Raw genomic sequence first — 27582 nt, 5'->3', positions numbered from 1 at the left:
TGCCTAGCATTTGACCCAAACCATGCTTTTAATTCTATACTATATATATATATATAATGTGATATGTATTTTTTCCAAATCATGTAACAACAGTCATAAGGTATTTTGCCAAGTGAACATAAAGGACAGACAAGTCTGGAGGTGAAGGTGGGTGCAAAAGAAAGTGACAGTGTGACTGATTTAGAGAAGTCTGACAATGGTTTTATGCTGCAGCTCTCTAGGAAGTGGTGATGGGGCTTTTTGGCAGAGGACTTGCAGAAGAGAATCTTTTTTCTTACCTGCAGCATAATTTTTATGCTGGAGTCATGAGAGCTCAAACTTTTCTGAATGTTGGTCTGTAATACACAGGAGTTAGGATGTGTTCATCATAGGCCAAATAAGCTTAAAAACCTGTGTAATGTGAATAGTCAACAGACTGAGCTTCAAACCTAGCTGAGCGGATGAAAGAGGTTGTCCTTTAAACTGCTTGGTTTGTCAAAAATGCGTTAAATGGTGGGCATCAACTAGCTCAGCTCACAGTTCCAAACAGGTTCGGGAACTTATGCTCAAGCTTTTCCATTGGCAACAGTTGTGGTCATGGGCTGCAAAGAGTGCCTGAGTAAGCAGTAATCTCTTCAGCTGTATGCAAAACGTGTAGGTGTCTGCACCAAGGCTCTTTGACTGGCAATCCCCACCTCGGGGCTGCCTGCCAGGGAAAACAGTGAATGTATCAGCAACAGTCAGAAGCATTAAACTTGGGCCAGAGTGTTCTGGCAGTTTGCAGAGCTGGAACTTGAACATAGTGCCCTGTCATACAGGGGAGACTTGCTGGTTCATCACCCTCTGTCTGTGTTTGTGCTGCAGTGGAATGGAGGTTAAGACATGAAACACTGGGGTGTTAGGTTTGTTGGGTTTTTTTTACCTACTTATCTGTAAACTTGTAAAATTGTGTATGGTGAGGTGGTTTCACTGTGGAACATGTCAAGCATTGCCATTAAAACTCTCCAACATATATGTAAATTTATGAATTCTTAAATGTAAGTAATAATCCTGAAGTCATCATCTTTGTTCTGGGCAGCCCTAAAATGTGTTAAATACAGTCACAAGACTGAGGCTGGAAGCTCTACCAGGAGATGAGTTCAATGCAGCAAAGATTTTCCAACTTGTTAAAAGCTGGTTTAAACAACTGATGTAAGAAATCAAGTAGTTTAAAACACCAAATTAAAACATAGTTTAAATCAATTAATACTGGTACACATGATTTATTTTTATGTAAAGACCTTGTACCCAGGCATGTTGGGAGGGGTGGGGGAGGGGGGAGATACTTGAAGTGCTTCGTGCTATATGTAATTTATAAGCCTTCTATGGTCTCCACATAAATGTAGGCTGGTTTATCCTCTGAAGCACTTGTTATTCTATAGCCTAATTAAAACTGTGCCTTATTTATGCCTAGGGGCTGCTAAGTGCATTGTGTCATTGCTTAACATTGTTTCTCAGTCTTTGTTTCATTCAATATAACCCCCCAAATCCCACACATCACTGGGCACTACTCTGTTTTTCACAGCATCAGTGACATATCCCGTAATTTTGCTGCTGCAGCTCTCATGCTATACCTTTGAAAAGAAAAGCAGGTCTTTCTGAGTACATGTGCATGCAACTTGGGCCTTATTACCAAAGGTATATGTGGCAAAAATGTATTAATACAGGTCAGAGTTCTGCCTTGCTTATTTCTAGGAGAGCTTGTGTGTGTGTTTAGAGGAGGGAGGGAAACGGGTTATACCCGTGGTAAAACCTTGTTGTATGAAATGCATGGATTTTGATGAGCCTTTCACTTATCTCACGTTACATAGGAATATAAAGTTGCCTGTAAAGCTTGCTTTAAATTTTAATAAACTGCAGAAAAGATAAGTGGTGACTTCTGGATCTGAGGGCATCTAGCACAGCCTGCTAAAACCAAATTCCAGTATTATAAATTTTAAAACAGATCTTTGTGGCTTGAATTTTTAAGCTGGCATGATGGATTTAAATTTTAGGGACATACATTTTCCTTCCTCCCCTGTCTGAATCAATCTTGCAGAAAAAGACAGAAGATTTGAATTTGAGAATACAATGAAAATAACAGGAACTGAGACCAATAGAGGCGACTAATCCTCTAATTACTTTCTCTGAACACTGGAAATTGTGCTGCAGAATATCCGTCAGTACAATCTCGAGTAAGCTTTGGAATGGAATAAATTTAGCTACAAAGAGAGGGTTTTTTTGCTGCCAACTCAGAATCGTAATGGGCTGTGGTGGTCTTTATCTGATAGAAGTGAAACAGATGTGGCGACTCTGTTAAATGTGTCTTCGGGCTTGAATTTTCCCGGCTGCTAATTTTCCTGGGTGTTAATTGCCCAGTGCTCACCTTTGAAATGGTAACTAAACATGAGGTAGATAGACGACTGGGGGGAAGGGGCTGAGGAGGGGGTGTATTTACAGCAGCGACTGTTTATCTTGGACTGACCCGTAAATGTTCTCTCTCACTCCGCTTTGATATCCAAGCTATTTAGTGGCAGACGTGACCCATATTTTGGCTTATGCGCTGTCAGACAGATCTTTTGTATTTGCTTTACTCTGTAGCATGTTGCTGGTATTGAATTTTTCCCCATCTGGTATTGCACACTGAAGTTTGAATAGACAAAGTTGCTTTCAGTTGAATCTCCCTGTTACTGGTATTGAATGTATTGTGTGATCGTAGTTGTTGGCTTGGACCGTACAATTTTTTGGAGTCACAGTCGGGGACAAAACATTCTCCTAAATGAACCATTAATTTGGTTGTTAACACTTGATATAGTTCAGGTGGGTGACTGAGAGTGGGATATGTACTTGTTTGTTACAGTTTGTAAGATGGAGAGGCAGTACTGGTGACTGCATACTCACAGAGCCATTCCTTCTCCTGCATGAAGAGCTGATAGGTCTTTTTTTCCCTGAATAGTTTAACACACACACAAAAAAAGCAAAAGGCAAAGTTGGGGAATCAGGATCAGGCTTCTTTTCAGTTCTGTATAGATTCAGAGCCAGCACTGGAGGGGCTTACAGTCAGTTATATTTCAAAATGAGCTTGGCAACTGCATGTGTGGTGAAGAAAGCTCCTTGCTTCCCACTTGTTAACAAGTTGATTTTTCAAATCCTGTGCAGCAGCATAAATTAGGGTTGCATTTTGACTGCTGTTTAGTGTCTTATCCTGTTGCCTAAAATCACTCTCGTAGCTCAGTTCAAACAAAGAGGGTGTGTATTTTCAATATACCAACTTACGTATAAGGAATGTGAGTTCTCAACTTTACACAGGAAGATGCTTGGTGGTGTGTGTAGATGGTCACTGAAAGATAAGAAATACTTTTGTTTACAGTAGACTCATAGGTTTAAAAAAAACCTGATAGTATCCCGCATGCAAATTATGTACTATTAACTTACATGTTGCTGCTTCTACTTGAGTGTTACTGCCCCGAGACCCTGCTGGTCAGACTTTTGCCTTCAACCACACAAGAAACAGAGCCTGCAAATGCACCCTTCTGTGCATTATGCCTCCCAAAATGTCTTGCAGTGAGGATGCTGCCCTTGAAAGGGGGCTGACTTGGTGTTCCCCTGAGAGCTATTGTCAGTAATGTTTATCCAACTTGGTTCAAGTACCAGTTGAGCTGTTCTGCAGGATTGATTTATTTTTTGCTGGTACTGTCCAGGAAGGAAAATGCTACAAAGTCTCGTGTGTTGCAATGACTTACTGCAGCTGCTGTAGGAATTTCAGACCAATAGAATAGAATGATTTGGTTTGGATGTGTTCTATTAGGGCAACACTCCAGCAATAGTGTGAAGTCTAGAAAGCAGCTTCTGTCCCTTGTTGGGCTTTATAAGCTGTAACTGCTTTCTATAAGCACTAAATAGGTCTCTGGCAAGAGGAAGTTCACTTTTTTTTCTTTTCCTCTTGAGAGATTTTCATGTAGCTGCCTAACAGGTCTGTTAAGGTAACTGTCTGGAGAGTCTTTGGCTGTCTTAATGTAAAATTGATTTGTGTCAGTTTGAATTTATGGTTTCTGGAAGCTACAGAATGATATGCAGCTTCTCATCTTATGTGCTTTCCTTTGGCAGGAAGGCTTAGATTGGTGCTCATGGGTGCTTTGATTCACAGAAGCATTCACTGCTGATGCACCAAGTGTACAAATCTTTCAGCCTGTGTGTTGATAGAAGCCCTTGAGAGGACTTTATCACTGTATTTTTTGTCTATTTTTTAGTTAAGGGTTCTAATTTGTGGCTATTTTGTGTGCTTGGCATATCCAAATACATAAGTATAGCCAGGCATCTGCTGCTTTTGTTCCTGATGTATGTATATAAATTAATTGTAGACTGTTGGCACCAGAGTGTTCAGCTATACTGTTGCATCCTTCTCTAATTACTGATGTTTTTGTGGGTGTATCAAGAGTTTTGGGGGATGTGCTCCAGCTGCAGTGGCAAAATCATGTTAACGCCTTCATGTTTAAATTTATAGGCTTGTAGGCTTTCAGAAGAAATCCTGCCCTTAGTGAACTAACGTCAGGAGGTTTTGAGGTCAGCGATTTTGCTTTCAAAAGGTCGCACATCAGGGGAAGATTTTACTGGTCTTCAGTACATGATCTTAGTACTGTAAACATCATATTCAACCCAGCTCTTGGTGTTGTATGCTTTTTTCCAGTCAACCATTCAGTCTCTTTTCTCCCTGAAGTGTCTGTAACTGAACTGTTTCCTGTGAAGTCTCATTTAGTGAACAGCTAGTCTCTTCAGCTTCTCTTGCTTTTAAAGAAGGTTTGTTGGGCTTCTTTATTGTGGAGATGAAGAGAACCAGCTCTATTATATGAAGGTAGCAAGCCTCAGTACTGCCAAAGTCCTAGCAGCATGACCAGGAACAGTAGTAGCTCTCAGCAAAGCTCAGCTGCTTATCTCCTCCCTTCTTCCCTGTTTGTTGCAGATAGGGGACCCCGAATGCTTGGTGTATGTTTATTGTAAGAGGACTTGTTTCAAAGCAGTATCTTGGCAGGAATATGCCAATTTTTGGTCCTCTTCTGAGCTGTTTTACTTCCTTTTCCCAAATGGCTGTAAAATACTCTGCAAAACCACTTTGCAAATTGATGTCTGTATGCTGCTTCTTTTAGGTAGTGATATGACTGCATGGTGGGTTGAAGCTGAAAAAAGAACAGATGTGTCTTCCAAAAAGTATCTTAATCATTCAATTGTAATCTGTATTGACAGGTACCTGTAAGACAGTGGGTGGATCTCTCTCTACTCTGTAGAGATAATGAAAAGATAATACCTCGGCATGAATGAGAAGTTGTAGTAGGACAGCTTTTTTTAACTTATGAATAAATTATTGTTGGCTACCAATATATGAACTGCAAAATTTAGAGGAATATACACATACTGCCAGTCTGAAACAGTTGTTAAAAAACCATTTGATGTTGCATATCAAACAGATGAAGCCCAGTAAAGGACAGCGATGAACATGTCTCCTGGGTTTCCAAAACAGGTGAAATGTGTCCTCAGCACAGAACTACTACAACATGCAGTTGCAATGGGAAGTGTAGCAGCAACATGCAGACAGTAATTTGCCCAGGGGAGCATTCTGGAGTTTGGGGGTCAATGATTTATGCTGTGAGTAGTTGATGTATCTGCCACTGCTGCAGCCTTGTGTTATGCCTCTGAGCTCTCTCTAGTTCTAGTCTGCTTGCGGGAGGAACCTTAGCAAGCTGACTAAAGGAGGAGAACTACAGTCTTTTTCAAAGATGGATGAAAGATCTCTTGCAATATAATGTAAGTGAACACAGATGGAAGAAAAACGAAAGGGGAAAGAAAGGATTTAATGGTTAGAAAACTAGAAGGTGAGGTTGAGAGGAAAATTACTTGTGGCTTGGTTGGGTAAAGTGTTGATTCACATCCACCAGAAGTTTGTGATTTACAAAACAACTCCTGAGCCACTGTATCTTATAGCTGTGCTTGGTGGTATAAACTGGCACCTATTTTGAGCTGCTTTTAATACTTTGAATTAACTGGAACAACCTGGGTTGCTTTACCAGAGCTGGTCAGGAGTTCTAGGTATGAGATGAGACTTGGGTCTAGTAAGTGGCTGCAACAACGATGGTTGGTTTTAACTTTAATCTGTGTGATTTAATCGACACCCACTGTGCATTTTGAAGATGTGTTTTGACTACTTGCTTTTGTCTGAGAGAGGTGGTCTACATTATTCCCTGGAACAACAGCACGCAGTCAAGTGTCTGTCGACCCTGATCTAGCTTTGTGGTAGCTTAAATAGCAATACTTTTAGATTGTTTCCTCCTTGCTTGTTGCAGTACCCTGAATGGAGAGTTATGGGAATGGCATACATTGTTGTCTCTTCTGGAGAAAGGGTGGTGTGCACTGGATTGGCTGGTTGTCTAAAATTGCACTCAAACACAAATTCAGAAAATGGAGAAAATCATTTAACATCTGCCTGTTGAGCTGATAAATGGTAAATTGGTTGAGTAGTAGCACACTGCTTCACATGTGCACTTGTAGCAGATGGCTTTGATGTATGCAAGAGACAAATGTGTTGTCCCTTCTGCCGCCTCCCCCTCAAATCTCCAAGCTCAGCATGAAAGGGTACATAAGAACACACTTGTGAATGCTTTGAAAGCCATAAAAGCTTGAAGTGTAAATAAACTGGAGTATTTGCTGAAATTGTTTCTGCATAGGGACTGAGCTGGTGTACCAGGAATTTCAGGGGGGGTGATTTACAGTCAATGGGTTGAAGAGGAGTGGCCTGCAGGTTACATGCATCAACTTGTTTATTGTGATTTGAGATTGCAGGCAGTGTACCTAGTTTTAAACTGTTTCTTTAGATGTCAAGGATCTGTTATCCAATTACTTGTTACACGTGCATTTTTAAATTCCCCCCAATCTGTTTGTTATTCCTTGGATCATTTAACAATCGTTGAACAAAAATATCTGAAACCAATAAGGAATTTGTAATGGTTTTCCAGTTAAATGGTGTTTTTTACAAGGCAAGCATTGCTTTCTTCAGTTTACCATGTACTGAAAAAAAAAGAAGTAATTTGCCTGTAGGTAGCTGCAACATCAGTATATGCATTTAAAAAATTTGTCAGAAATGCTCATGAAGTGCTCTGTACAAAATGTAGTTAATTTCTTTATGGTGGCATGTTCTTTTACTTTACCTGCATTTGCTGACTCTGGGGCTTTTGTGACCATTTCCTAACACTCATTTAGTTGTCAACAGAATATTGACAGCTGAAATATTAGAGACAGACAGGTCCTAGCATTGGTATTCAAAAAATGTTGCTGCAGTTGTAATGTCAACACTTGTTTATGAGAAAAGGAAGGAAGAACATTGAAGGGTGGGCTTGTACAGAGCTGTGCAGGAAGCAGCCTTGTTCCACCACTGGGCCTGTGGTTCTGGTTGGTACAGTCATTTCAGCCCCTCCTGTAGGCACATGAAGCATGTTGGGTTTCCGTGATAATGTCTCTTACTTCCTTTGCAAAAGCTAGAGGAAAATTGTGTGTAAGAGCCGTATCAATAGCCAGAGGTCAGTGTGAATTTTGAGGGTTACTGAAATCTAGTCTTCCAGAAGTAATTTTGGTCAATTGCTGTTGGGTTTAAGTTGAGACAAATTGCAAACAGTCTTTTGTTCATGTTACGTGAATTGACGTTTGTTATAATCTGCTGGGAAACTTCCTAAGTGAACAGATGTTTCTGCTGTGGGCAAAATATCAGTGTGTCATGATCATGAGCTTTTGTTGTGTTTTCTTACAGTAACCTAGTGTCTGCTGGCTCTGGCAGTCAGTCTGTCCAAAAATCCAGTGCAAATGTGATGTGTTCTTTGCTTTAAAAGGATTTCTTCTTTGCTAGCTAAAGCTTCCTTTTTCTCTTAACTTGCAAGATCTTTTGTCTGACATCCCGAGTGTTGCTTGTGTTCTCTTTATAAAAGAAATTGAAGGCCAGCAGCCAAGTAAGAAAGCATTTAACTCATGAAGGCACTTGTGTCATTAATTTTAAACACGTCAGTGTGGTGTCGGTCAGCTTGACTACCAACAAAGAAAACTAAAGTGTTCCCATAAATCATTTTATTGTCCTAATCCAACCTAATTAACTAAACTAAAACTCCTAATGGCACAGCCCTTCCTGTGAGACATCTGCTTCTTTTCTTCTGGATTTTAGCCTTCGCTTTGGCTGTGGTGCAGAAGAGTTGGTAACCATAATAATGTAAAGTCCCTTTCATGATCTTTGGGGAGGTGGCTAGGCACAAGTGAACTGGGAGGTTTAAATTTCCAAAAGCAGAGGTTTTTTGATTTATTTGTTCAGGTTTTTTTCTTCTCTCAGAAGCATTGTTTGCAGACCAGAAAAAAAAGTGGTAAAAATCTCCATTTCTAGAAGTGGATTAGACCTGCTCCCTGCAAACCTCATAAGCAGCAGCCCAAAGGCTGGGATCATTTTGGGATCTGCTTCTCTAGTTCACTAACACACTTCTTACACAGAAGGTTTGACCTAATGGTGTTAATGTAGTCGTGCTGTGAGCTCCTGACCTGGTCTTGAACTCTTGGGCTGAAGATGACTAAGGGAAATGAGCAACTTTACCAGCGTGCAGGAGAGAGCTGCAGCACACCAGGAGGTGCTCCTAGACAGGGCTATGGGTAGATGAGTCTGTGTACTAGATAAATATAGAATCTCTTACTAAAACAATTAGTATAATTGGGGGAGCAAGGGGAAGAGTACATGTGCACTTTGCAAACCTTTCTTCAGGTTGAACCTTACGCCAGGGTGTTTGCTGTACTCTTAAATCTGTGATTGTTCAAAACAATGGCATGCTGATTGCAGAAGGCAAACTTTAAGAAGATGCACTAGTTCATCCCTGTGTGCTAAACAGCTCTCAGAGAACAGCCCATAAAGGAGTGCAGGGAAAATGTGGATTTTCTTCTTGCACTTGGATTGATCCATCACGGTATAGTTAACCTCTTGAAAAAGAATTCCATCCTAGGTCAGGTTATCTTAGGGGCTTTTTGTATGCTCTTCAGAAGGGGTGGTCTGCTGCTGGTTTGTGCCTTTCCAGTCAATAAGGGCATTTCTGGAGATGTGCTTGACATTAGCCTGTCATTATACAACAGGAAACAGTTTTTCAGATGCACTGACCTTTCTGCTGGTTTCGAGGACAGTAGCCACTTATGCTGTCTCTGGATCAGAGAGAGGTGGCACTTGGGTGCAGTGGTATCACTCACTGTGCTCCTGAGCAACACTCTGCAGATGTGGTGGTGTGCATTGCTGCTGGTTGGCTGGGCCTATGTCCAGTCTGCTGGGGATTTTGTTGGTTGGTTTTTGTTTGTTTGTTGGTTGTTTTTTTGGGGGGTTGTGTTCCCTCCTTTTTCTGGATCTTTGCTGAAAAAGCAAAGTACTAAGAAAAACTTCTTTTCAAATGGAACCTTTGTATATTCTTGTTTCCCTTATCTGCATGGTGTTTTTGTATGTGGGATGAGGTGGTTCTGCTTTCTTCTTGAAATGGGGGTAAAACTGATAGCAGGGGGACTTTCCAGGTGGGCTGGGCTGTTCCAGAGGCTGGCTGAGTTGCAGAGTTGCAAACAGTCTCTGTTTGATCTTTGTTCCTCTGAGACCTGACAGATTTGTAAGCTGTTGCCTTTAGCTGCTGCTTTGATTGTGAGCGCAGAGTGCTGGAATGAGGTTTTGCTCTCAAAATGGAGAGAAGGGAGCAAGAATGAAATGAGGAGGCAGGGCAAAAACTAAGGCCAAGTGAAATTGCAGCCAGCAGGAAGGACAGAACTGAAAACTTGGGCTGTTAGGAAAGTTAAAAAAATATTTGCGTGGACCATGTTAGTGGGTGGGTGAGATAGTGGGCCTGCTCAGATGCAGCTCCTTTCAGTCTCTGATAACATATGGCTGTTGTGATGACCCCAAATCACTGGAACACAGTGGGGGTAGCTGCTGGGTTGGCTTTGAGCAATGGGGAGGAGAGAAGCCTTCCTGTACATAGGGACGCTCAGAGCTGCTGTGCGCTGTCCTCCAGCTTGAAAGCCCTATGAAGACGGGTGGATCACTGTGCAAACATGAGCTCTGTCTTGGGATGGTGCTGTGGAAGTCTATCCCTTCATGCCAAGTGGAACATGGCACTTCAGGTTTCCCATGTTGCTTTCACGTAGCATTTAGACTTTTTAAAATCCCTCAGCCCCAATGTGGACAGTGGTGTCCCGTGATAGGACAAGGGGCAGTGAGTGCAAGCTGGAACATAAGAGGTTCCACGTAAACATCAGAAAAAACTTCTTTACTGTAAGAGTGACAGAGCCCTGAAACAGGCTGCCCAGAGAGGCTGTGGAGTCTCCTTCACTGAAGACATTCAAAACCTGCCTGGACACGTTCCTGTGTGATGTGCTCTGGGTGATCCTGCTCTGGCAGGGGGGTTGGACTAGATGATCTTTCGAGGTCCCTTCCAACCCCTAAGATTCTGTGATTCTGTAACACAGAGTCACTAGCAGTGGAATTATTCTGGAAAAATCTCTCGCTGCTGTTTGTTCCCTCTGTTCCTCCACAGAGTGTCTGTCAGTCTCTGCTTTGCTATCTGTTTCCTCCAAAGGGAATTACTTGAATTCATATAAATCAAACTCTTGTGTAGACGGCTGAATTAATTCAGCCTGTATCTCTCCACTGGCATTTCAGCTGGACAAGAGATGGCATATGCTAGGGCCAGTCTGGAGCCACATGTTTCCAATTTGTTTGGCAGCCTCAGGCTACCTACATTAGAGAGATTTTTACAGCATTTGTTTCTTTCGGGAACTAATTTAGGTTGTGTGTTTTCTCCTGTGCTCAATTGCTGATTTTCAGTAAACTTTTAAAACCCTAAAAACTATGAGAAAAGCTGCTCCCAAATTGAGCTGATGTTGGCCCACACACTCAAAAGTTTGGTGGACTCTTGAGTACAAGCATTGAAAATAGGCACTATTGCTCTGATCACCTTGACAGCCTTGAGGTGGAGGTGAGGAGATACAGGTAACATTTAGTGCCCAGTTTTTGTTCATTTGTGCTGTAATTTCTGCCTGGAAGATTAATGTGATGGTGTCCAGCTGAAACTCAGTAGTGACCTGCTAGAACTTGTGATGCTGCTGTTTTGTCCTGTGAGACTCTGGGCTTTTCTCATAACTTCAGTTACCACAGCAGTGCAACTAGGTGACAGCATCATGATGTTGTGTTGTTTGTTGTTGTTGTTGTTTTTTGTTTGGTTTTGGTTTTGTTTGTTTTTGTTTTGTTGTTTTTTGTTTTGGGAGTGGGGGGGAATCCTACCAGCAGGAAAAAGAGTCTAGAAATGTGAATGCCAAAACCAGTAAAAAGGCAACGTCAGTATTTTGGTTGCTACAAACCAATTTTAAGGGACTAGTGTGGTTCTACAGCTCCTCAGGTTGTCAAAATCCTTCATTATTTTGTCCGTGACTGCATTCCATTTAACAGTACTGCTTTGTTAAGATATTTACCTTTCATGTGTCACAGTTCATCGTGAATAGTTCATAGTTCTTCTGTTTTGTACAGTTCCTGAAATACTGTTAGTTTTCAACTTGGAACTGGCCAAATGTTTTGAGACCAGCAATTAAAATGCCTGTAAAATTTCTGAGTTGGAACAACTATTGCTGCTAAGCAGACTGTGAAAGCACCTAAGATGAAACATTTCTCATAATGTTTTTAGCTTTTTTAAAAATTTATACACAATCCCAGGAAACGAAATGAGGCATTTCACAGTGAAAATATCTGGGTTTAAAGAGTGGAAAAGAAAGAGGAGGGGAAATAACGTGAGGAATAAAAGTTGGGAAGGAAAACAAACACACAGAAAAGACACACACAGCCTGCTCTAGTATATCTGAGGACATACTGACCCTGGTCAGCCTAACAGGAATGATTAACATGTCTGAGCCCTAATTCTGTAGGTGTAGGACATGACCTCACTAGGTAATTCTGAAAGTTCATACCTTTCCCCTCTTGTTTTTTCCATCAGACCATAAAACTTGCAGTTTTGAGTCTCACCTAAGTTTCCATTTGATCCAGTGCTTACTAACAGCATAATGTTAGGGAATGCATTCCTGCCTGGGAATTTTACACCATTCCTGGTGGTCAATGCTGCACAGATTGGCTGGAGCTGAAGCCAGTACCATCATGTTAACAGATGCTCATGGGCCTGTCCTCCATTGTATCCTCAGCTGCAACACCATTTTGTGGAAATGAATGAAAACTTTGTGTGAAAGTTGTTACATTCTATGTTTGAAATTATCATCTCTGATAATATGAATATAAATTGATTATTGCCATATTACACTTAAAACATGAGGTGTAAGGGTCTCATGTTTATCACTTCATTTTATTTATATTCTAGGAACACCTGAGACCTGCTCAGGGCTCGAGGTCCCCTTGTTAGTTGTCAAACACATACAAAGGAAAAACTATTTGGTCTTATGGTTCAGTGTCCTAACAGGTCACCAAGTGTTGGTGACTTCAGCTGAATTGCATTTCGAGATGCTGTTTCTTCTTGCAGCATACTGTGTTAGCATAATGGTTATTACAAAACAGGCTACACATTCAAACTGGGAAACTTAAAATCTGTTTACTGCTAATCACCATGGATGTTTACCTCTCTTTGTAGCTGTTGTTACAACTGTTGGGGGAAAGAAAATCAGGGAAGCTAGACTTTGTGGCTTGAAACTTTAAACAAAGCTTCATTGCAGAACAAAAAAAAAAAAAAAAGGACTGGAAAGGACTGGGAAAGATCATCTTGCCCAATCCTTTGCCTCCAGCTGTTATCACCTAAGCCTACATCTTTAGCAGGTGTTGGAGCTGCTAAGAGCTTTCAGCAAGAGGCATATTGTAATAATCTCTAATCTGTTGCTGTAAATGCACAAAGTTTAAGAAAAAGAACTATTCTGTTACTTTTTTTCAATGATTCTGTGTCACATACTTTTGCTAACCTGCAGTAGGCTTTTAATATGCACCTAGGTGCTTTCTGTACCTCCAGCATTCAGTAAGGCTTTTAATGATTTGTTTCATACTTGATCTGGGGCTTTGGAATCATTTAGACTTTTGTGAGGGGTGACAGATGTGTAGAATATATTTAGCTGCTGAGTTTAATCATCCCTCTCCGAATTTTGTAGGTGAAGAGCAGCATGAAGGAATGCATCTAGTGAGGGAGGGAACCTCTTCTAGAAAATTACCCCCCTTAGCAGAAAGCTGGAGAAAGCTCTAATTAACTTATTAATTCAATAGTTGAGTGTCTGCAAAGTGTTTTCTGAGCAGCAGCAGTCACTGCCTTTCATAATTGTGTGCAGTTATATGGACCTTACGTTTACGTGTATTTCCCTGTTAGCCAATGGATTGAGTTTCTTGGCTTGTTTCCCCCATCCTGAAGCTTTTATACTTTTACTAATGTATTTACAGTGTACATAGTGCAGTTACACTATGACACCACTACATCATTTGGAGTGAGTGTTAGTCTTTAAGCCTGAGAAAGGGTCATCAGTGCCACAAGGATTTTGGATGCTGAGTCTTGGAGGTTCTGACAGGATTGCTGTCCCTCCTTTATAGCTCTTGGCTGTGGCAACTATGCTGTGTGTTGGTTTATCAAGGAAAACTGGTTCTCACTGTTTCTTTCTGAGTTTGGACTGCTCCTGGGTGAGGCTGATGTCTCTTTTTACTAGTCAAGAGACTACTTCAGGGAACGGACTCCTGGACTCTTTCAAAAAGACAAGCTAGAGATGTAAACCTGGGAAGTCTTAACAAGCAGCTAATTCAGTTTTAGCCTGATCCAGCAGAATAACAGGAGTTGTCATCTTCTAGTCTTGTTTTAAATACTGTCTAGACTTTGCTGTAGCCATATCTATAGAGATGAGTTTCCTTTGACAGGTAGTAAGAAGTATCCTTTAATGAGGAAAAGTCATTGAAAGTGCTTGCTCTTCATGACAAAATTGTTAGGCTGTTTTTGATATAACTAGAAATCTACTTGACTGTAACGATACTCCTGAAATCCTGGCACTTTTAACTAGAAATCAGGTGTATTCCTCAGTTGCTTTAAAAAACAAACAAACAAACTGATGAACCTTAAACCCTAGGTCTTTGCTGGGCTACAATTCTATGAGGGTTAGGAAATTAACATTAATTTCAGAGAGAAAACCATGTGTTTGGTGTCTAAACTACTAAAAAGGTAGGTATTGAGTGCTTCTGAACTAGAAACAAACAAGTACAGCTTGAGGTTTTCCAATAAAACAAAAAGCCACACTGTATGTGTTCACCCAGCCTTGTAATATAATGATACGAGACACTGATTTTCCTGATCATTGTAAAGGTGTTTATGTAGTGAAATGAATTTGATTATAATATTTATGTGGAATCTGTGTATAACAGACATATTTCTTTATTCAACAGGCGATCAGCTGTAAAGGTCAGCACAGTATCTCTTACACATTATCCAGAAACCAGACTGTTGTAGTGGAATACACTCATGATAAAGATACAGACATGTTTCAGGTAAGACTGTGCAATATATGTATTGGTTTTTTAAAAGCAACATATGGAGCCACAGTTCTGCATTTTATTCATCTGGGTATTTTCTGTGATCTGTGGAACTTTTGTGGTCGAAACCAGTTGCATTAATAGGGGAGCATTTGAAATTTTGCATCATCTGCAGTTCTCAAGCCAGTACCAGCATCTGTTAATATCCTTACCACCTTTCTGCTTTCACTATACTCTGCTTTTTCTGCAAGGATAGTGTAGCAACTCTACAAATAGTACTGGAAAGAAATGTCTGCTGTTTGTATAAATGAGTAAGTGCCAGAATATGCCCCTCAACCCTCCTGTTAAGTAAAAGGAAGTAGATAGGAGTAAGACATGGGATGGGGAAGGAGGAAGGTAAAAGCAAAGGTAGGGAGGGAGAATATGGGAGCTGTGCTCTAAAGGAGACAAAATTGGTGATAGAATGATAAGCAAAACTGTTCCTGAAGTGTGTGTAAATATTTTAAGTGGTGAACTGTGCTGAGTTTCTCTAAGTTACCTGCTCTCCAACACAACATGCTTTCACTCTCCCATGTATGCATTTGTGCTTTTCTGCATAGTCTAACATTCTGGTAACCTAGGTTATTTTCTTGTGCAATGCTTGTTTTTGTATATAATGAGAGAGCAGAAGTTCTGCACAAACCTAAACCTGAAGCTCAGAGGAAAACAAATACATGCAACCTTCTCTAGTCCAGGCTAACTGGGTCTATCTTGTCAGTGACCTCTGTAATTAGGGCATCTTATAATTAATTGTTATCCCTCCTCATTCACTCTTTCACTTTTAGAAGGGTCAGCAGTTGAGTGTTGTTAGCAGAAGAGGAAATGGCTCTGTCAAGATGAAAGTGTTCTTGCTTCATGTGGCCTTTTTTCCTAGTGTGACTTTGGAACGATTAGGTCCAAATAGGGATTGATAAAAACCAGTCTTGTTCATGTGGTGCTGCATGAATAGGTAGCTAGGAAAGGAATTTGAAGTAAGTTGTTGTATGTTAGCTAGTAAAAGGAAAATGTAAGCCATCCCTCTGGGTTACTGTGTGATGCTTGTTCATATCTGCAAGATGCTTTTGTGTCTTGAGTACTTCCAATGAAACTTTTTCTAATGTATATTTTGAAAAGCCATTTTGGAAGCTGGAATTTTTCCCCTTGTGTACACTAAAAAACGAATAAAGGAGAGTTGCAGAACAGCTGCTTCTCTGGTTGTATTGTTTATAGACAGTGCTTTTCTTGACTGCATAATATCCGAGTGGTGATGACAGCTTTTACTTGGGGGATATTGATAAATAATTAGGGGTGCTTAAGCTGTCACTCATGTCACTGTCACTCACTGAGGCGAGGAGATGCAGCACAGGCAAAGCAGTGCTCCATAGTTCAAGGGACCCTTGTCTGAGGCAGTAGGTTAAGGGAGATAAGGAAGGATGCTTTGGAACTGAAGCAGGGTTTTGGCTCAGTGAGGAATGGGCTGGTTAAGCCCAGCTAACTACCTGCCTTCCCCTTCTCCCCTTAGAGATCCACTGATGATCAGCAGAGGAGGAATTTGCACAGGATAGTACACTGAGGCAGCTCGGACTGTGCTGCCTGACCCAGAAACCTGCTGTGTTTCCATGGCTGGTGCACATCTCTTACTGCTGCTTTACTGCTGCTTTCTTCTTCTGGCAGCTCTAGGGTACCTGGTGAAATGTCACAAAAGCTCTAATTTTGGCTTATTTGGTAATTCACCTGTGAGAGGCTGCTTGTGGTTCGAACAATGATCTACCATACATCTGTAGTTATGGGACTTCTTTTACTTGTAACAGGCCAAACTATCCCACTTAATAAAACTTTTTGAGCTGCATCTTGTGTTGGTAGTGTCTCTCAGTCCTTCTAGAGCCCCCTCAAATGGCTGTGTCAGGGTTAAGGCTTCCATATTGCTGACATTTCTCTTTTCAGTGCAGCCTGTTTCTTCTGTCTTGAGATGTGTAGACTGACATGCTGCGACTTGATCTCAGCTTCTCCTTGAGCAGTGTCCTGGTTCCTGTTCCCACTCTGTAGCTGTCTTCTGAGAACTGCACTGCAGGCACTGGCCTAGAGGGGCTGACAGCTGTGAGCATGGGAAAATAAATGGTCTGTAAAACTGTGGCAGTACTTTGCTGCTGAAGCAATGCCACATGGCAGCTGAAGGAAGATGTTGCCATTATTTAGATAAGCCGTTAGGTTTTAATTGGTCTCAGTAATGTTACTGTGTGTGTGTGGGGGGGGTCAGAGAAAAGTTACTTGAGGGCAGTTTTGTGCTGCCCTGTGGTACATGATGGTGAATTACATGTCTTTATTTATTCATAGAATAAAACCTTCCTGCTGATCAAGCATTACTTGGATAGACAGTCCATAGAGCAGCTGTTTTCAAAAGTCTTTCTAGCTTTTGTAGAACACTGGCAAAGATGTGGAAGCTGAAAAGGGAAAGATAAGGTCTGGACTGCAGGATTATCTTGAGGACTGGGCCCCCTCCTTGGCTGCTGGTAACATGTATTTTCTTGGGCAAATCACCTAACTCTATTTTTTAATCTCAATCTTCCCCCTCTGTGAAATGGAAGAGTAGCACTGCATGACTTCACTCAGGGAACCATAGTAAGGAATGCAATAAGCTTGGAACAGCAGTTGTTACTGACACTTTGGTCACTGGAACCTGAAACAGGGAAAAGGGAGGGATGAGTTCTGTCTTGTTTCCTTGGCCAGGGTACCATTTCTAACCTGTGAATCCACTGGGCTGGAGCTGATTTCCTGTGAAAGCAAGGGACATCCACAAGTGACAAAAAAGCTGTCACCTTTTTCTTTCTTCCACTTTGTGAGTCTGTGGTCAGTCCTTTTCTTTGAAGGAAAATGTGAGGACAGTCCTGTTAGTGATTTATGCTCTGCAGTTTTTCCAGTAACAAACCTTTTGAAGATTGTAAACCCAGAATAGCTTCTTGTTTTATGCTTTCCAAGCCTATAACCAAGAAGCATGAGTACCAGTTTATCAGAAGTGATACACAAATGAAAAATATGTACAAGGTCTGGTAAGGCAATTCAGTAGGTATTGAAGAGCAGTGTCCAGGCTGTCCAGCTACTACTTTTCTTCAAAATTTTCATAATAACATGACCATATTTTCATGCATGTTCATTAGGGGTTTAAGTTACCATGCATGTAACTCTATCACCCCCTGCCCATGCAGATATGCATCATTTGTTAACCACACAGCTTCTGTGCATGTTCAATGGCTGCATTGATGATGTTTCATACAGGAGTCCTATCCCCTGTCCTTCTAGCTTTTTTCTGAAGATAACCTGAAGAGTTATTTACAAGTAAGCATACTCTTCACAGAAATGTTTGAAAACGTTACTTAAAGCACTAACCAGGAATGTTCTTGCTTCTTGAAAGCTGCAAGCAATGCAGAAATGGGTGCTTTTGTCTTCCCTGCTTACTTGTATCCTGCTCAAATGACTACATCTCCTGGATCACTTGAACAAAATCGCTTCCCAGCCTCCTGCAGCAGGGATTTGAAGGCATTCTCTAGTGGAATTTGGTTATAAGTGCTAATATGTATCTTCGTGGATCAGATTTCTTAATAACAAATAGAATGTGCTTATGTGTTCCACCTGCCATCTCCCAAACTCTGTGCTGCAGCATCTATATGCTGCTAAAAATGAAGATTTTCTTCAGAACTGAGTAACCAATCTGTTGATGATGCATCAGTTGGAGTAAAACCTGCTCTTTCATGGTTTGATTAGATGAGAGTAGGGTGATTATAGCTGTTCATGCTACTACAGTAAGAAAAAATGTGTAGCCAGTACCCTAAATAACTACAAGTTTCTACAAGAAGCAGGTACATTCAATATGAAGAATTGATTTTCTTTTTTTTTTTTCTGAAGGCCAGCCCTTCAGAAGATGCATGGTCCAATTCTCCCTATAATCAGAGTGAAATTCTGTTGAAGTCCAAGAATCTGCAGCTGTTAAATCATCAGCTGGCAGGTTGTCTGGGTTTGCCTTGTCTCAGGAATGAGTGTTTTTAATAGCACTTCTTTGACTGACTGTAGACTCTAGGAAAGTGATTGACTGCCTGGCTTTTACACAGCTCCTAACAATAACCTGCAGTGCAGACAACAGAAGCTGTCTCATGCATCAGTTGGAAGATTTATGGTTTGTTACTGGAAGAAACTTGGTGAAATAATACAGAATATGACAAAGTTGGCAAGAAGAGTCCCAAAATACAGCCTAAAATGACTAAAAATTTAAAGTCTTCTCTACTATAGAGGAGAGTAGAAGGAAACTGAGTAATAAAGTCTGTGAAGAGTAGCTTTGAATAGGACTATAGTTAGACTGCAACATCAGATGGGTTGAAACTTTTGGTGGGTCAATGTTGATAACATCAAGTTCTTCATTTGTTCCCAAGGGCCTTTCATTTCTGGTGATCTCAACCCCAAAATTTTGAATTGTATGGAGCAGGAGGAAATTACCATGTTTTGAAGGCCACTTAAAATAAGTTCTAGTGTTGGACTGTAGCAAAGGACATGAGACTGATCCTCTAGAAGGCTTATTTCAAGAAAAAGAAAAAGGAAAGCCAAAGTTGTATAGACATACTTGTGCCACAAATTAGATATGTAAAGTAATTATGTTATCACTTAAAATATTCAGATTTTTAAAAACACACAAAAGCTTATTATATAGATTGTTATGATTATATCCAAACATACTCAGTTTTCATGTTGACTGGTGTGATGTGAGGAAGACTGGAAGCAGACACTAGTGTGTTTTCTCATCCTTTAAGGAAAAATAAGGCAGGTTTTTCTCTAATGGAATCTAAAACTTTTAGAGTGATCTATTTGAGAGACTGCAACAGGCAGAAACTTGTTATGAGCAAATTTATTTTGTCTTTGTTATTGATTCTCCTTTAAGAGACTTTGCATACAGATAGAGAATAGTCAAAACCTGTGAATAAGCTTCCTGCTGCTGGTTGGTGCTGGCTCTCAGCAGGACTTGCATGGCATGGAGAACAGAAGGCTGTTAGAAATAACACTGTAAAAAGAAGAATATAGTTTTAGCTTCAAGTTACACGAATCAGAAATGTCCCATAATAAATAGTTTCTGAATGCTGTCTCTGGGGTATTCTAGTACTCGCTTTATTTTCTGTGAAAAATTGAAATGTATAGTTTTGATTAGGCCTTCTTTAGAATTTCCTTGGTGCTTCTTTGGTGGCTCGTCACGTTTTATACTCGGTTGAGACACGTGACGTGGGGAAAGTAACTGGATGTGTCACTTAAAAACATGAATTTTGGCATGTGTTTGAGTTTAATGCTGCAAAGTAGAAGCGAAAGAAGTGAAGTATGGGAGAGATTGCTGTTGCTATCATGTCAGTTGTGACAAGGGTTAAAGTGTAAGTATCTCTTGAATAATGTTCCTTTACTGTTTAAGCAGACACAAGTTTAGTTTGCAGAGATTCTTGTTAATGATGGAACCACGTGTGTTCCCACAGCTGGCTTTGAAGAACAAGAAGCTGAGCAGAATGTAACTTCTTGGGGGACAATGAGATCATGCTTAGTGAGGAGGTTATTTTATATAATTGTAGATTCCTGATATTGAAGGCAGTTTCATGTGAAGAATATTCTTAACTTTCTTCTGTTTGACCATAAGGTGTCTATACAATTAATACTCTGTTCTGCTCCTTGTTCCTCAGCTCCACTTTCCCAGTTATGCTCAAAGTTGGTGTAACACTAGTTTGCCTGTAGAAATATTGAGAAAGTCTCACTGTATGTTTGGCAGTCAGATCCCTCTGTTCTGTAATGAAGTTTTCTGTTCTAGATGCCTAGATGTTTCCAGTTTTAGAATTAAAATGTGTAGATGTCAAGATATAAAAATATTCTGGTCTACTGATCAGCTGTGTTTTATTTCTGCTGAAGAAAGTTTTTTAATTTCTAATTTTTAATTTAAATGGACATGCATGATTAGGAATAAATTGAATCATATTTTTTTTGGTTTTACCTGAAAACTCTTTGATTTTGGAATGACAACATGTAAAAAGATGAAGGTGGGTAGTAGCTTTTTGTTGTGATGTATGAAAATAACCAGGTTCTGGGTCATTTTTCATGGCATATTAACTTAGAATTAGAAATGTGAATAAAAGTTGTCATCTCAAGCTAGCATTTTCTTCATTGAAAGAATAGAGAGGTAAGTAATTTGCTGTGGTTGGATTAAGAAGTATCAAGTTGATAATACTTCCATGCTGTTGACAATACTCAGCCCAACAGTTCATGCCAGCTGTGTTGGACAAGCATGTACAGCAGCTGTAGCAAGTGGAAATTTGTCTTGTGTCAGGGATGTATTTCTGCACAGGACAAATGTGAAAATACAGATCAGTCTTCGGTTGGATCTTGCCATCAACATTAATTTTGCAAAACTGTGTTCTTAATGCTTGATATTTCTATGGCTTTTTCTAATTAGACCATTACCTTAATATTTTTGCAGGTGGGGAGATCAACAGAAAGCCCTATAGACTTTGTAGTAACAGATACTATTTCTGGAAGTCAAAATAATGATGAAACCCAGATTACACAAAGCACCATATCCCGTTTTGCGTGCAGGATTGTTTGTGACAGGAGCCCACCATACACAGCAAGGATTTTTGCAGCTGGGTTTGACTCTTCTAAAAACATATTTCTTGGTGTAAGTACCTACTGCTAATAATGTTATGTACAAGCAAACTTTGCTATTTATTCTCTGTGATCTTTAAGCCCCAAAATTCCCTTTGTACTAGTTGAGAACTTGTACTACCCCAGTGTACCAGCTGCAGTGTTAAGTAGTAACAGTAGTTTTATGTGCTTAATTTATTACAGCGTGGACTCTGGGTCTTAATTGTCTTTAGCAATGCAGCTCTACTGTAGTAGCTGTTAGTGGATTTTCTTTAGGTTGGTTAGATATATTCTTGAGGCTGTTTGTGAATAAGCTGCTGTTGCAGTTCTGAGCACAGAAGACCAAGGAGTGTGTCAGCTGTGCTTTGGAAAAGGAAAAGGATGTGCCTGTTGCAGTGGTGTTCCATTAAGGAGGTGTTAGGGGAATGCTGCTGGCCTTTGAGGCCTTATCTCTTACCTGACCTGCAGTCAGAGGCACTCAGCTGATTTTAAAATAATAATATTTAAGATAGAATATTAATCAAAGATTCATAAGCAGATGATATTACTGCTCGGGCACAAGATATTGTAAAAAATTGTGGGTTTTTGGTAAATCTGTGTTTTAAGCACAGCTGGATGTTGAGGAAATGTGTTTTATACCGTGCTAGTAAAACTTCAGTGTCTAAAACTTTGAGTCCATACTCTTTTAGACAAGCTCTTTCTTTCCTGGGGTGGTTGTCACATGTAGGAAAAAGCAGCAAAATGGAAAAACCCTGATGGCCACATGGATGGACTGACAACCAATGGGGTGCTGGTCATGCATCCAAAAGGAGGGTTCACTGAGGAGTCCAAACCTGGAGTTTGGCGGGAGATCTCGGTCTGTGGTGATGTGTACACCCTGCGGGAAACCAGATCTGCTCAGCAAAGGGGGAAGCTGGTAAGTTGAAAATAACTGGTAATTGGAACAAGGGAGACGTGTTTTGCTGATGTTGAGTAGAGGCAGTCACAGGGTGACTGCTGAGCAATAACGTTGTCCCTGGGCAGTGGGCACTGAAGTCATCTAAGTAGCTGTGTGTTACAGTAGGTTTGGTGCTGCTGTTCTGCTCCTGCTTAGGCAGGAGAACCCTCAAGTTTTCTGCTAGTGTCACTTTCCCAGCTGAAACAGCCTAGAGTGTAAGAGGTAAATAGACTTTGGGCTTGAATCTCCATCTCTGAAATGTTCTTCTGGGACATGGGGATATCTGGAAGTAACTGCACAGGGAGCTGGTTTTTGCAGTACTATCTTAAAAGGAAGACCCCACTTGCATGGAAATGCATGGATAATGCAGCTCCTGTTTGATTTACCTGCCGTTGGGAAGAAGATGATAGGGGGAATCCTGCAAAGCGTATTCCTGTTTTATCTGATGGAGCAATATGGGCTTTGCCTTTACCAACATTGAAAGGTTTCAACTGCCACAGAGTGCTGTCATACATCACCAGGAGAGAGGTCCCCATGTAAGGATGTGTCCACTTCTCCATAGAAAACCGAAGGGAATCGCCAAAGCTCTCTTGTTCTTTTCCTTCCCCAAGATATGTGGGGTCTGGGAAGGCAGATGGTATCATGGCTCTCCCTTCTTCCCCAAGCTGTCAAAGAAAAAAGAAGTCAAACACTACCACCTAGAAGTAGCCCAGTGAAGTACAGCCTGCTGTATTTCCACTCGAGCAGATGAGCTTTCCCAGAGGTTCTTTGTCTCTGGATAGGTTAGTCTGTTGTCCTGCCTCCAGGCATGGAAGAACCTTCATGGTTCACCCCCTCTGCTCTTTGTTACGATTTAAGAAGTGAGAGGATGTTCAAGGGGCGTCTTCACAGGAGCTGGAGGTGCCCTTTTTCTTCTGCTAGAGTTTAAAGACTGAGAAAGGGGGTGCATGGTGGGGCCAGGATCCTTCCCCTCTCCTGCCAAAGTTGCTGTTGTGCTGCTGCCTTGGAGCTCCCAGAGCCCGCTGGTGTTAGAGGTATCCCACACACTCACACTGGGATGACTTTTCAGCTTTGCCATTGGCTTTGCAGGAAACTGGCTGCTTAAAGGAGTTGGGAAAATGGAGTTTGGAATATTTTGCTGTGCTTTCAGGAGGCAGCCTGCAGTGCATAAATTGCTTTGTCACTTTAATGGTGGCAGGCAAACATCGCCTCCGGGACTGAGACAGATGATGTTGCAATTGCACCCTTTGTACGTGGTTAGCAAAACACCTTCTTTAGTGCTGCTAAAGAAAGGCAATACTAAAGCAAATAAATTCCTTTCCCTGCATCCACAATGACTCGAATTCTCATTTAAATAAAATTACATGGCAGACTGGTATAGATGTGATCAGTGTTCGTTGATTGGGTTCATAAAACCAAATGCATGGGGTATAATGAACTGAACACATTGCATAAGAGAGAGCTTTTTTGCTTTGCTGTTTGTGAAGGTATTATCAGAAAAGTGCATCAAATCAAGGCTTCTCTCATCTCTACTTGAACTGCTGGATTTTTCTGCTGGGAGTTCTTTCCACTGGTGACCTTTTATCTCTAGCCTGTATTGTACCATCTAGGTGTTTTGTGCAAGGGTGATCCACAGTTAATCTGAATTTAAACTGGATTAAAATCTAAATGCCAAATTGGTTATCATTCATAGTATTCTTAGGCAGATGTGATTATTTCATGTGACCTACTTAAGGTATTTGTTTATATTTGGGCATTTGTTTTTTCCTTAGCAGTATTTTTTTCTACGTGCTTTCCATGTATAAAGCCAGGCAGTTGTTCTGTTGTCCTCCTTAGTTTCATAAAGAACCTTCTTAATATATATCACTGAACTGGAAGCAATAGCATAAGTTGCTTATACGTTGGTGACATTAAAATAAATCAAGTAATATTTCAGCAAAGTATAACATGCTTTTGGCATAATCCCTTGAAAGTGTTTCAAGTACCTGCTTCTAGTCAGACGAGAAAAGCAGTGCCCGGTGGGGCTGTATTTGCATGGAATACCTCAGTAAATAAAGAGCCTAATTGTTCAGGACTTGAGCCTGCCTGGCTTCAGCTGCAGAACTTATCTCTTCAGAAATTCAGCTGGTAATTCAGTCCTCTGTAATGATAATCTATGCAAGTAGCTGTAGCTGGTGTTGCGTTTGTCATTTGTCCCTAATGTACCTGTGGAAGAGTTTCAGTGTTGATGAGATATGCTGTTGGGAGCTCAGGTTTCTGCCAAAGGCTTTGCACTTCCCACAAGGCAAAAAAAAAAGGTATCTTGAGTAGCAGACAGCTAGTCTGTCCCGGGCAGCAGCTTTTATTCCAAAAAAATCTGCATGAGCAGCCTCTGCCAGTCTGTGTGGGCAGAGGATTTTGGGGGAACGATCCGCTAATACAGCTCTTAGGGAATGACAAGTTTCCTCTTCAGTCCATCATGAGCTTACCTTAAACATGACAAAGTCACACAGAGAATCAATATTAGAGGGAAGAAGCATGCTCAGAGGTATCTGTGAAGATGTTAGTGATTACTCAGGTAATACTTTTGCCAAAGAATTATGGGCAGGAAGACTGTGTATAATAATTAGTATTGCCATAGCAGGTTGCAAATTTAGGATGCCCTGTACAAGCAAAGAATAAGAGACCCATGCTCATTATTATCTTAAATATAGGATAAGAGGCATGAGATGGATTCATACAAATGGAGGGGTCACAAGGATGCAGTAAGACAAGATGAGGTAGCATGCTGTCCCTAGTAATGATTTGGTGAGAAGGCCTCCACGATTATAGAATTAACTCAGTTGCCTGTAAAAGCTCTTGGGCTTAACTAATCTTTGTGCTCTACCCCTAGGTAGAAAATGAGACCAACGTCCTCCAAGATGGCTCTCTCATTGACCTGTGTGGAGCCACCCTTCTGTGGAGAACGGCAGATGGGCTGTTTCACACCCCAACCCAGAAACACATTGAAGCTCTGCGACAGGAGATCAACGCCGCCAGGCCACAGTGTCCTGTGGGGTTAAACACTTTGGCGTTTCCCAGCATCAACCGTAAGGATGTGGTAGAAGAGAAGCAGCCTTGGGCATACCTCAGCTGTGGTCACGTTCATGGCTATCACAACTGGGGACATCGCAGTGACACGGAAGCCAACGAGCGGGAGTGTCCGATGTGCAGAACCGTTGGCCCCTACGTGCCTCTCTGGCTTGGCTGTGAAGCAGGTTTTTACGTGGATGCTGGTCCTCCAACTCATGCTTTCACCCCTTGTGGACACGTCTGCTCCGAGAAGTCTGCAAAATACTGGTCTCAGATCCCACTGCCTCATGGTACTCATGCATTTCATGCTGCCTGCCCCTTCTGTGCAACACAGCTGTCTGGGGAACACAACTGCGTCAAGCTGATTTTTCAGGGTCCAGTTGACTGATATCACTTTGCAATGACCACAATAAAAATTTCTTTAACAATTTACTGTGAAGATTTTGCCACTAACTCTAGACTTTCCTTTTTTTTTTTTTTTTTTTTTTTATAATGTTATTAATAGGGTGGTAGGGGTTGGGGGTGGGGAAACTGACAAGGAAATTGTGAGGAACTGTGGTGGAATTGGGATACGTTGATACCTGGAACTTGACAGATATCAGTGGTGTTGCATGCTCAAAAGCAGCATATTCATGAAGTCTTCTTGGTCAAATTGTAGTATATTTGTAATCTTTTTATTAGTACCCTGGATCAAAAAAAAAAGGTGTCTTAATGATTTTTTTAAGCTAAGATTTTTTAATGGAAAGGTTTTCTCTTCTAAACTTTGACAAGCCTTTAAAACCTATTTTTCAAATGGAGAAGGAACATACAGAATGTAACTGTCTTTAATTTACAATATAATTTAACTTGAATAGTTTCTGAAGGAGCTAATATGGAATGTGTGGACAGCCACAGGTGAATGTTCACTAGAGATAATTGGATATGTAAGAGAAAAATTAGCTGCCTAAATTGTAGAGTATAAAAGCTATTAAAATATCTATTATGGTATAACACAGCTGGCCAAAAAGGCATCAAGGATTACTTGAAACTGAGGAAATCCTGTTTGCATTGATTTCCTTTCAGTATAACAGATATCCACTGTTCATTATGTATGGTAGATGGCTGATTTTTTTTTTTCTTTTCCTTTTCTCCTGTTTAACCTGCAGCTGGTGAAACTACTTCACTGTTTTACAAGCCTAGTTCTGGTTTTTAAGCCAATGTTCTGTATATGTGTAGTCTGGCCTTTTAATTTCTGCCCTGACTGCTCTTTGCATGCCCTGGACTGTTGGGTTAATTGAGATGTAGCAAGGCTTTAAAAACTGCATTAATTAGTGAAGGGGTAGTGCTGCAGCAAGACAGAAGGTGTAGGCACAACTTATACAGAACTTGTTTCCATAAACCTGAGTTGAGGAGAGCACTTGTTTTGTGTTTAAATATAAGCCTAAGGGATGGGACTGTTGAGATTCTCAAGTGTTTGTGGTTATATGCTGTTACATTTTGAAATACAAAAAGCAATGACAAGTTACTTTTTAAAGCTCACTTACTAGCCAAAATGCTGTAAGGAGAGCATCGTTTCTAGTTCAGCTGAGTATTTTTGTTCAGTTTTCAACTTGCTGCCATCTGTCACCTTTTTTTTTTTGCAGATTGAAATGTGTTTGTATCCATTCTTTTTGGTTTTGTTTTTTTTTTTTCCCCAAATGTTTTCAAATCAAAGCAGCATTCAAATGTAATCAAATACATGCGCCAGGGTGGTACATCTGAAGTGGATCACTTGAAATTCCTGACTTTTTAAGAGAGCTGATAAATGTTTACTATGGAAATAATTAAATCAGAATTTCATATGAGATGTACCCCACCCACTGTTAGTTTCATTTCACACGGAATGATAACCCTTTGATTTGTGACTTGCTCTTTTTCCTTTTGCTTTCTGTACTCTTGGTATCTGAGGTATCAATCTATCCAGGTTTAAAAGAAAAAAAAAATAGAATTTGGGAGAAAATAACATCTCTAGATGAAATTGATCATTCAAGTTTTGTTTAGTCAACTATAGCTTTTTGCTATATTTGTGCCCTTTGTATAAATACATAATTTATATGATTTTAATATATTCTGTATATATATACTTGAATTGGCCTGTTCATATTTTGGTTGTAAAATTGTTTTATAGTTAACCTTATAAACATTTTACATGTCCCTTGCCAGTGGTGATGGGACTTATGTTGTCTGCTGCTGTTTTTAATATCATTTTGCTGTATAATTGTTCAGCATTTTAATAATTTGAAAATAGCTTTACTTTTTTGCTTTTGCTGTTAAGAAAATTCTGAAGGATTTTCTCTAAAAATCCCAAACTCTGCAGTTTTTGTCCCACTCAGTGATTGGAAATAGGATCAATCTTGTTAACCTAAAAAACTATATGCTACTT

General features: G+C 40.5%; 1 protein-coding gene across 1 annotated transcript in view; it reads left to right on the top strand.

Annotated features, from left to right (window-relative positions):
- PELI2 (pellino E3 ubiquitin protein ligase family member 2) overlaps nt 1-27373 on the top strand; it is a 74539-nt gene extending 47166 nt beyond the window's left edge. The window contains exons 3-6 of the mRNA XM_051621247.1: nt 14435-14536; nt 21030-21227; nt 21921-22109; nt 25003-27373. Coding sequence (XP_051477207.1) covers nt 14435-14536; nt 21030-21227; nt 21921-22109; nt 25003-25569 — 1056 coding nt within the window. The 3' untranslated portion in view covers nt 25570-27373. The remainder of the gene's footprint in view (nt 1-14434; nt 14537-21029; nt 21228-21920; nt 22110-25002) is intronic.
- Nucleotides 27374-27582: the final 209 nt, after the last annotated feature.

Source organism: Apus apus, chromosome 5, assembly GCF_020740795.1.
Source record: "Apus apus isolate bApuApu2 chromosome 5, bApuApu2.pri.cur, whole genome shotgun sequence".
In the NCBI taxonomy this organism is placed as follows: Eukaryota; Metazoa; Chordata; class Aves; order Apodiformes; family Apodidae; genus Apus; species Apus apus.
This window is presented reverse-complemented; position numbering and strand designations above follow the sequence as displayed.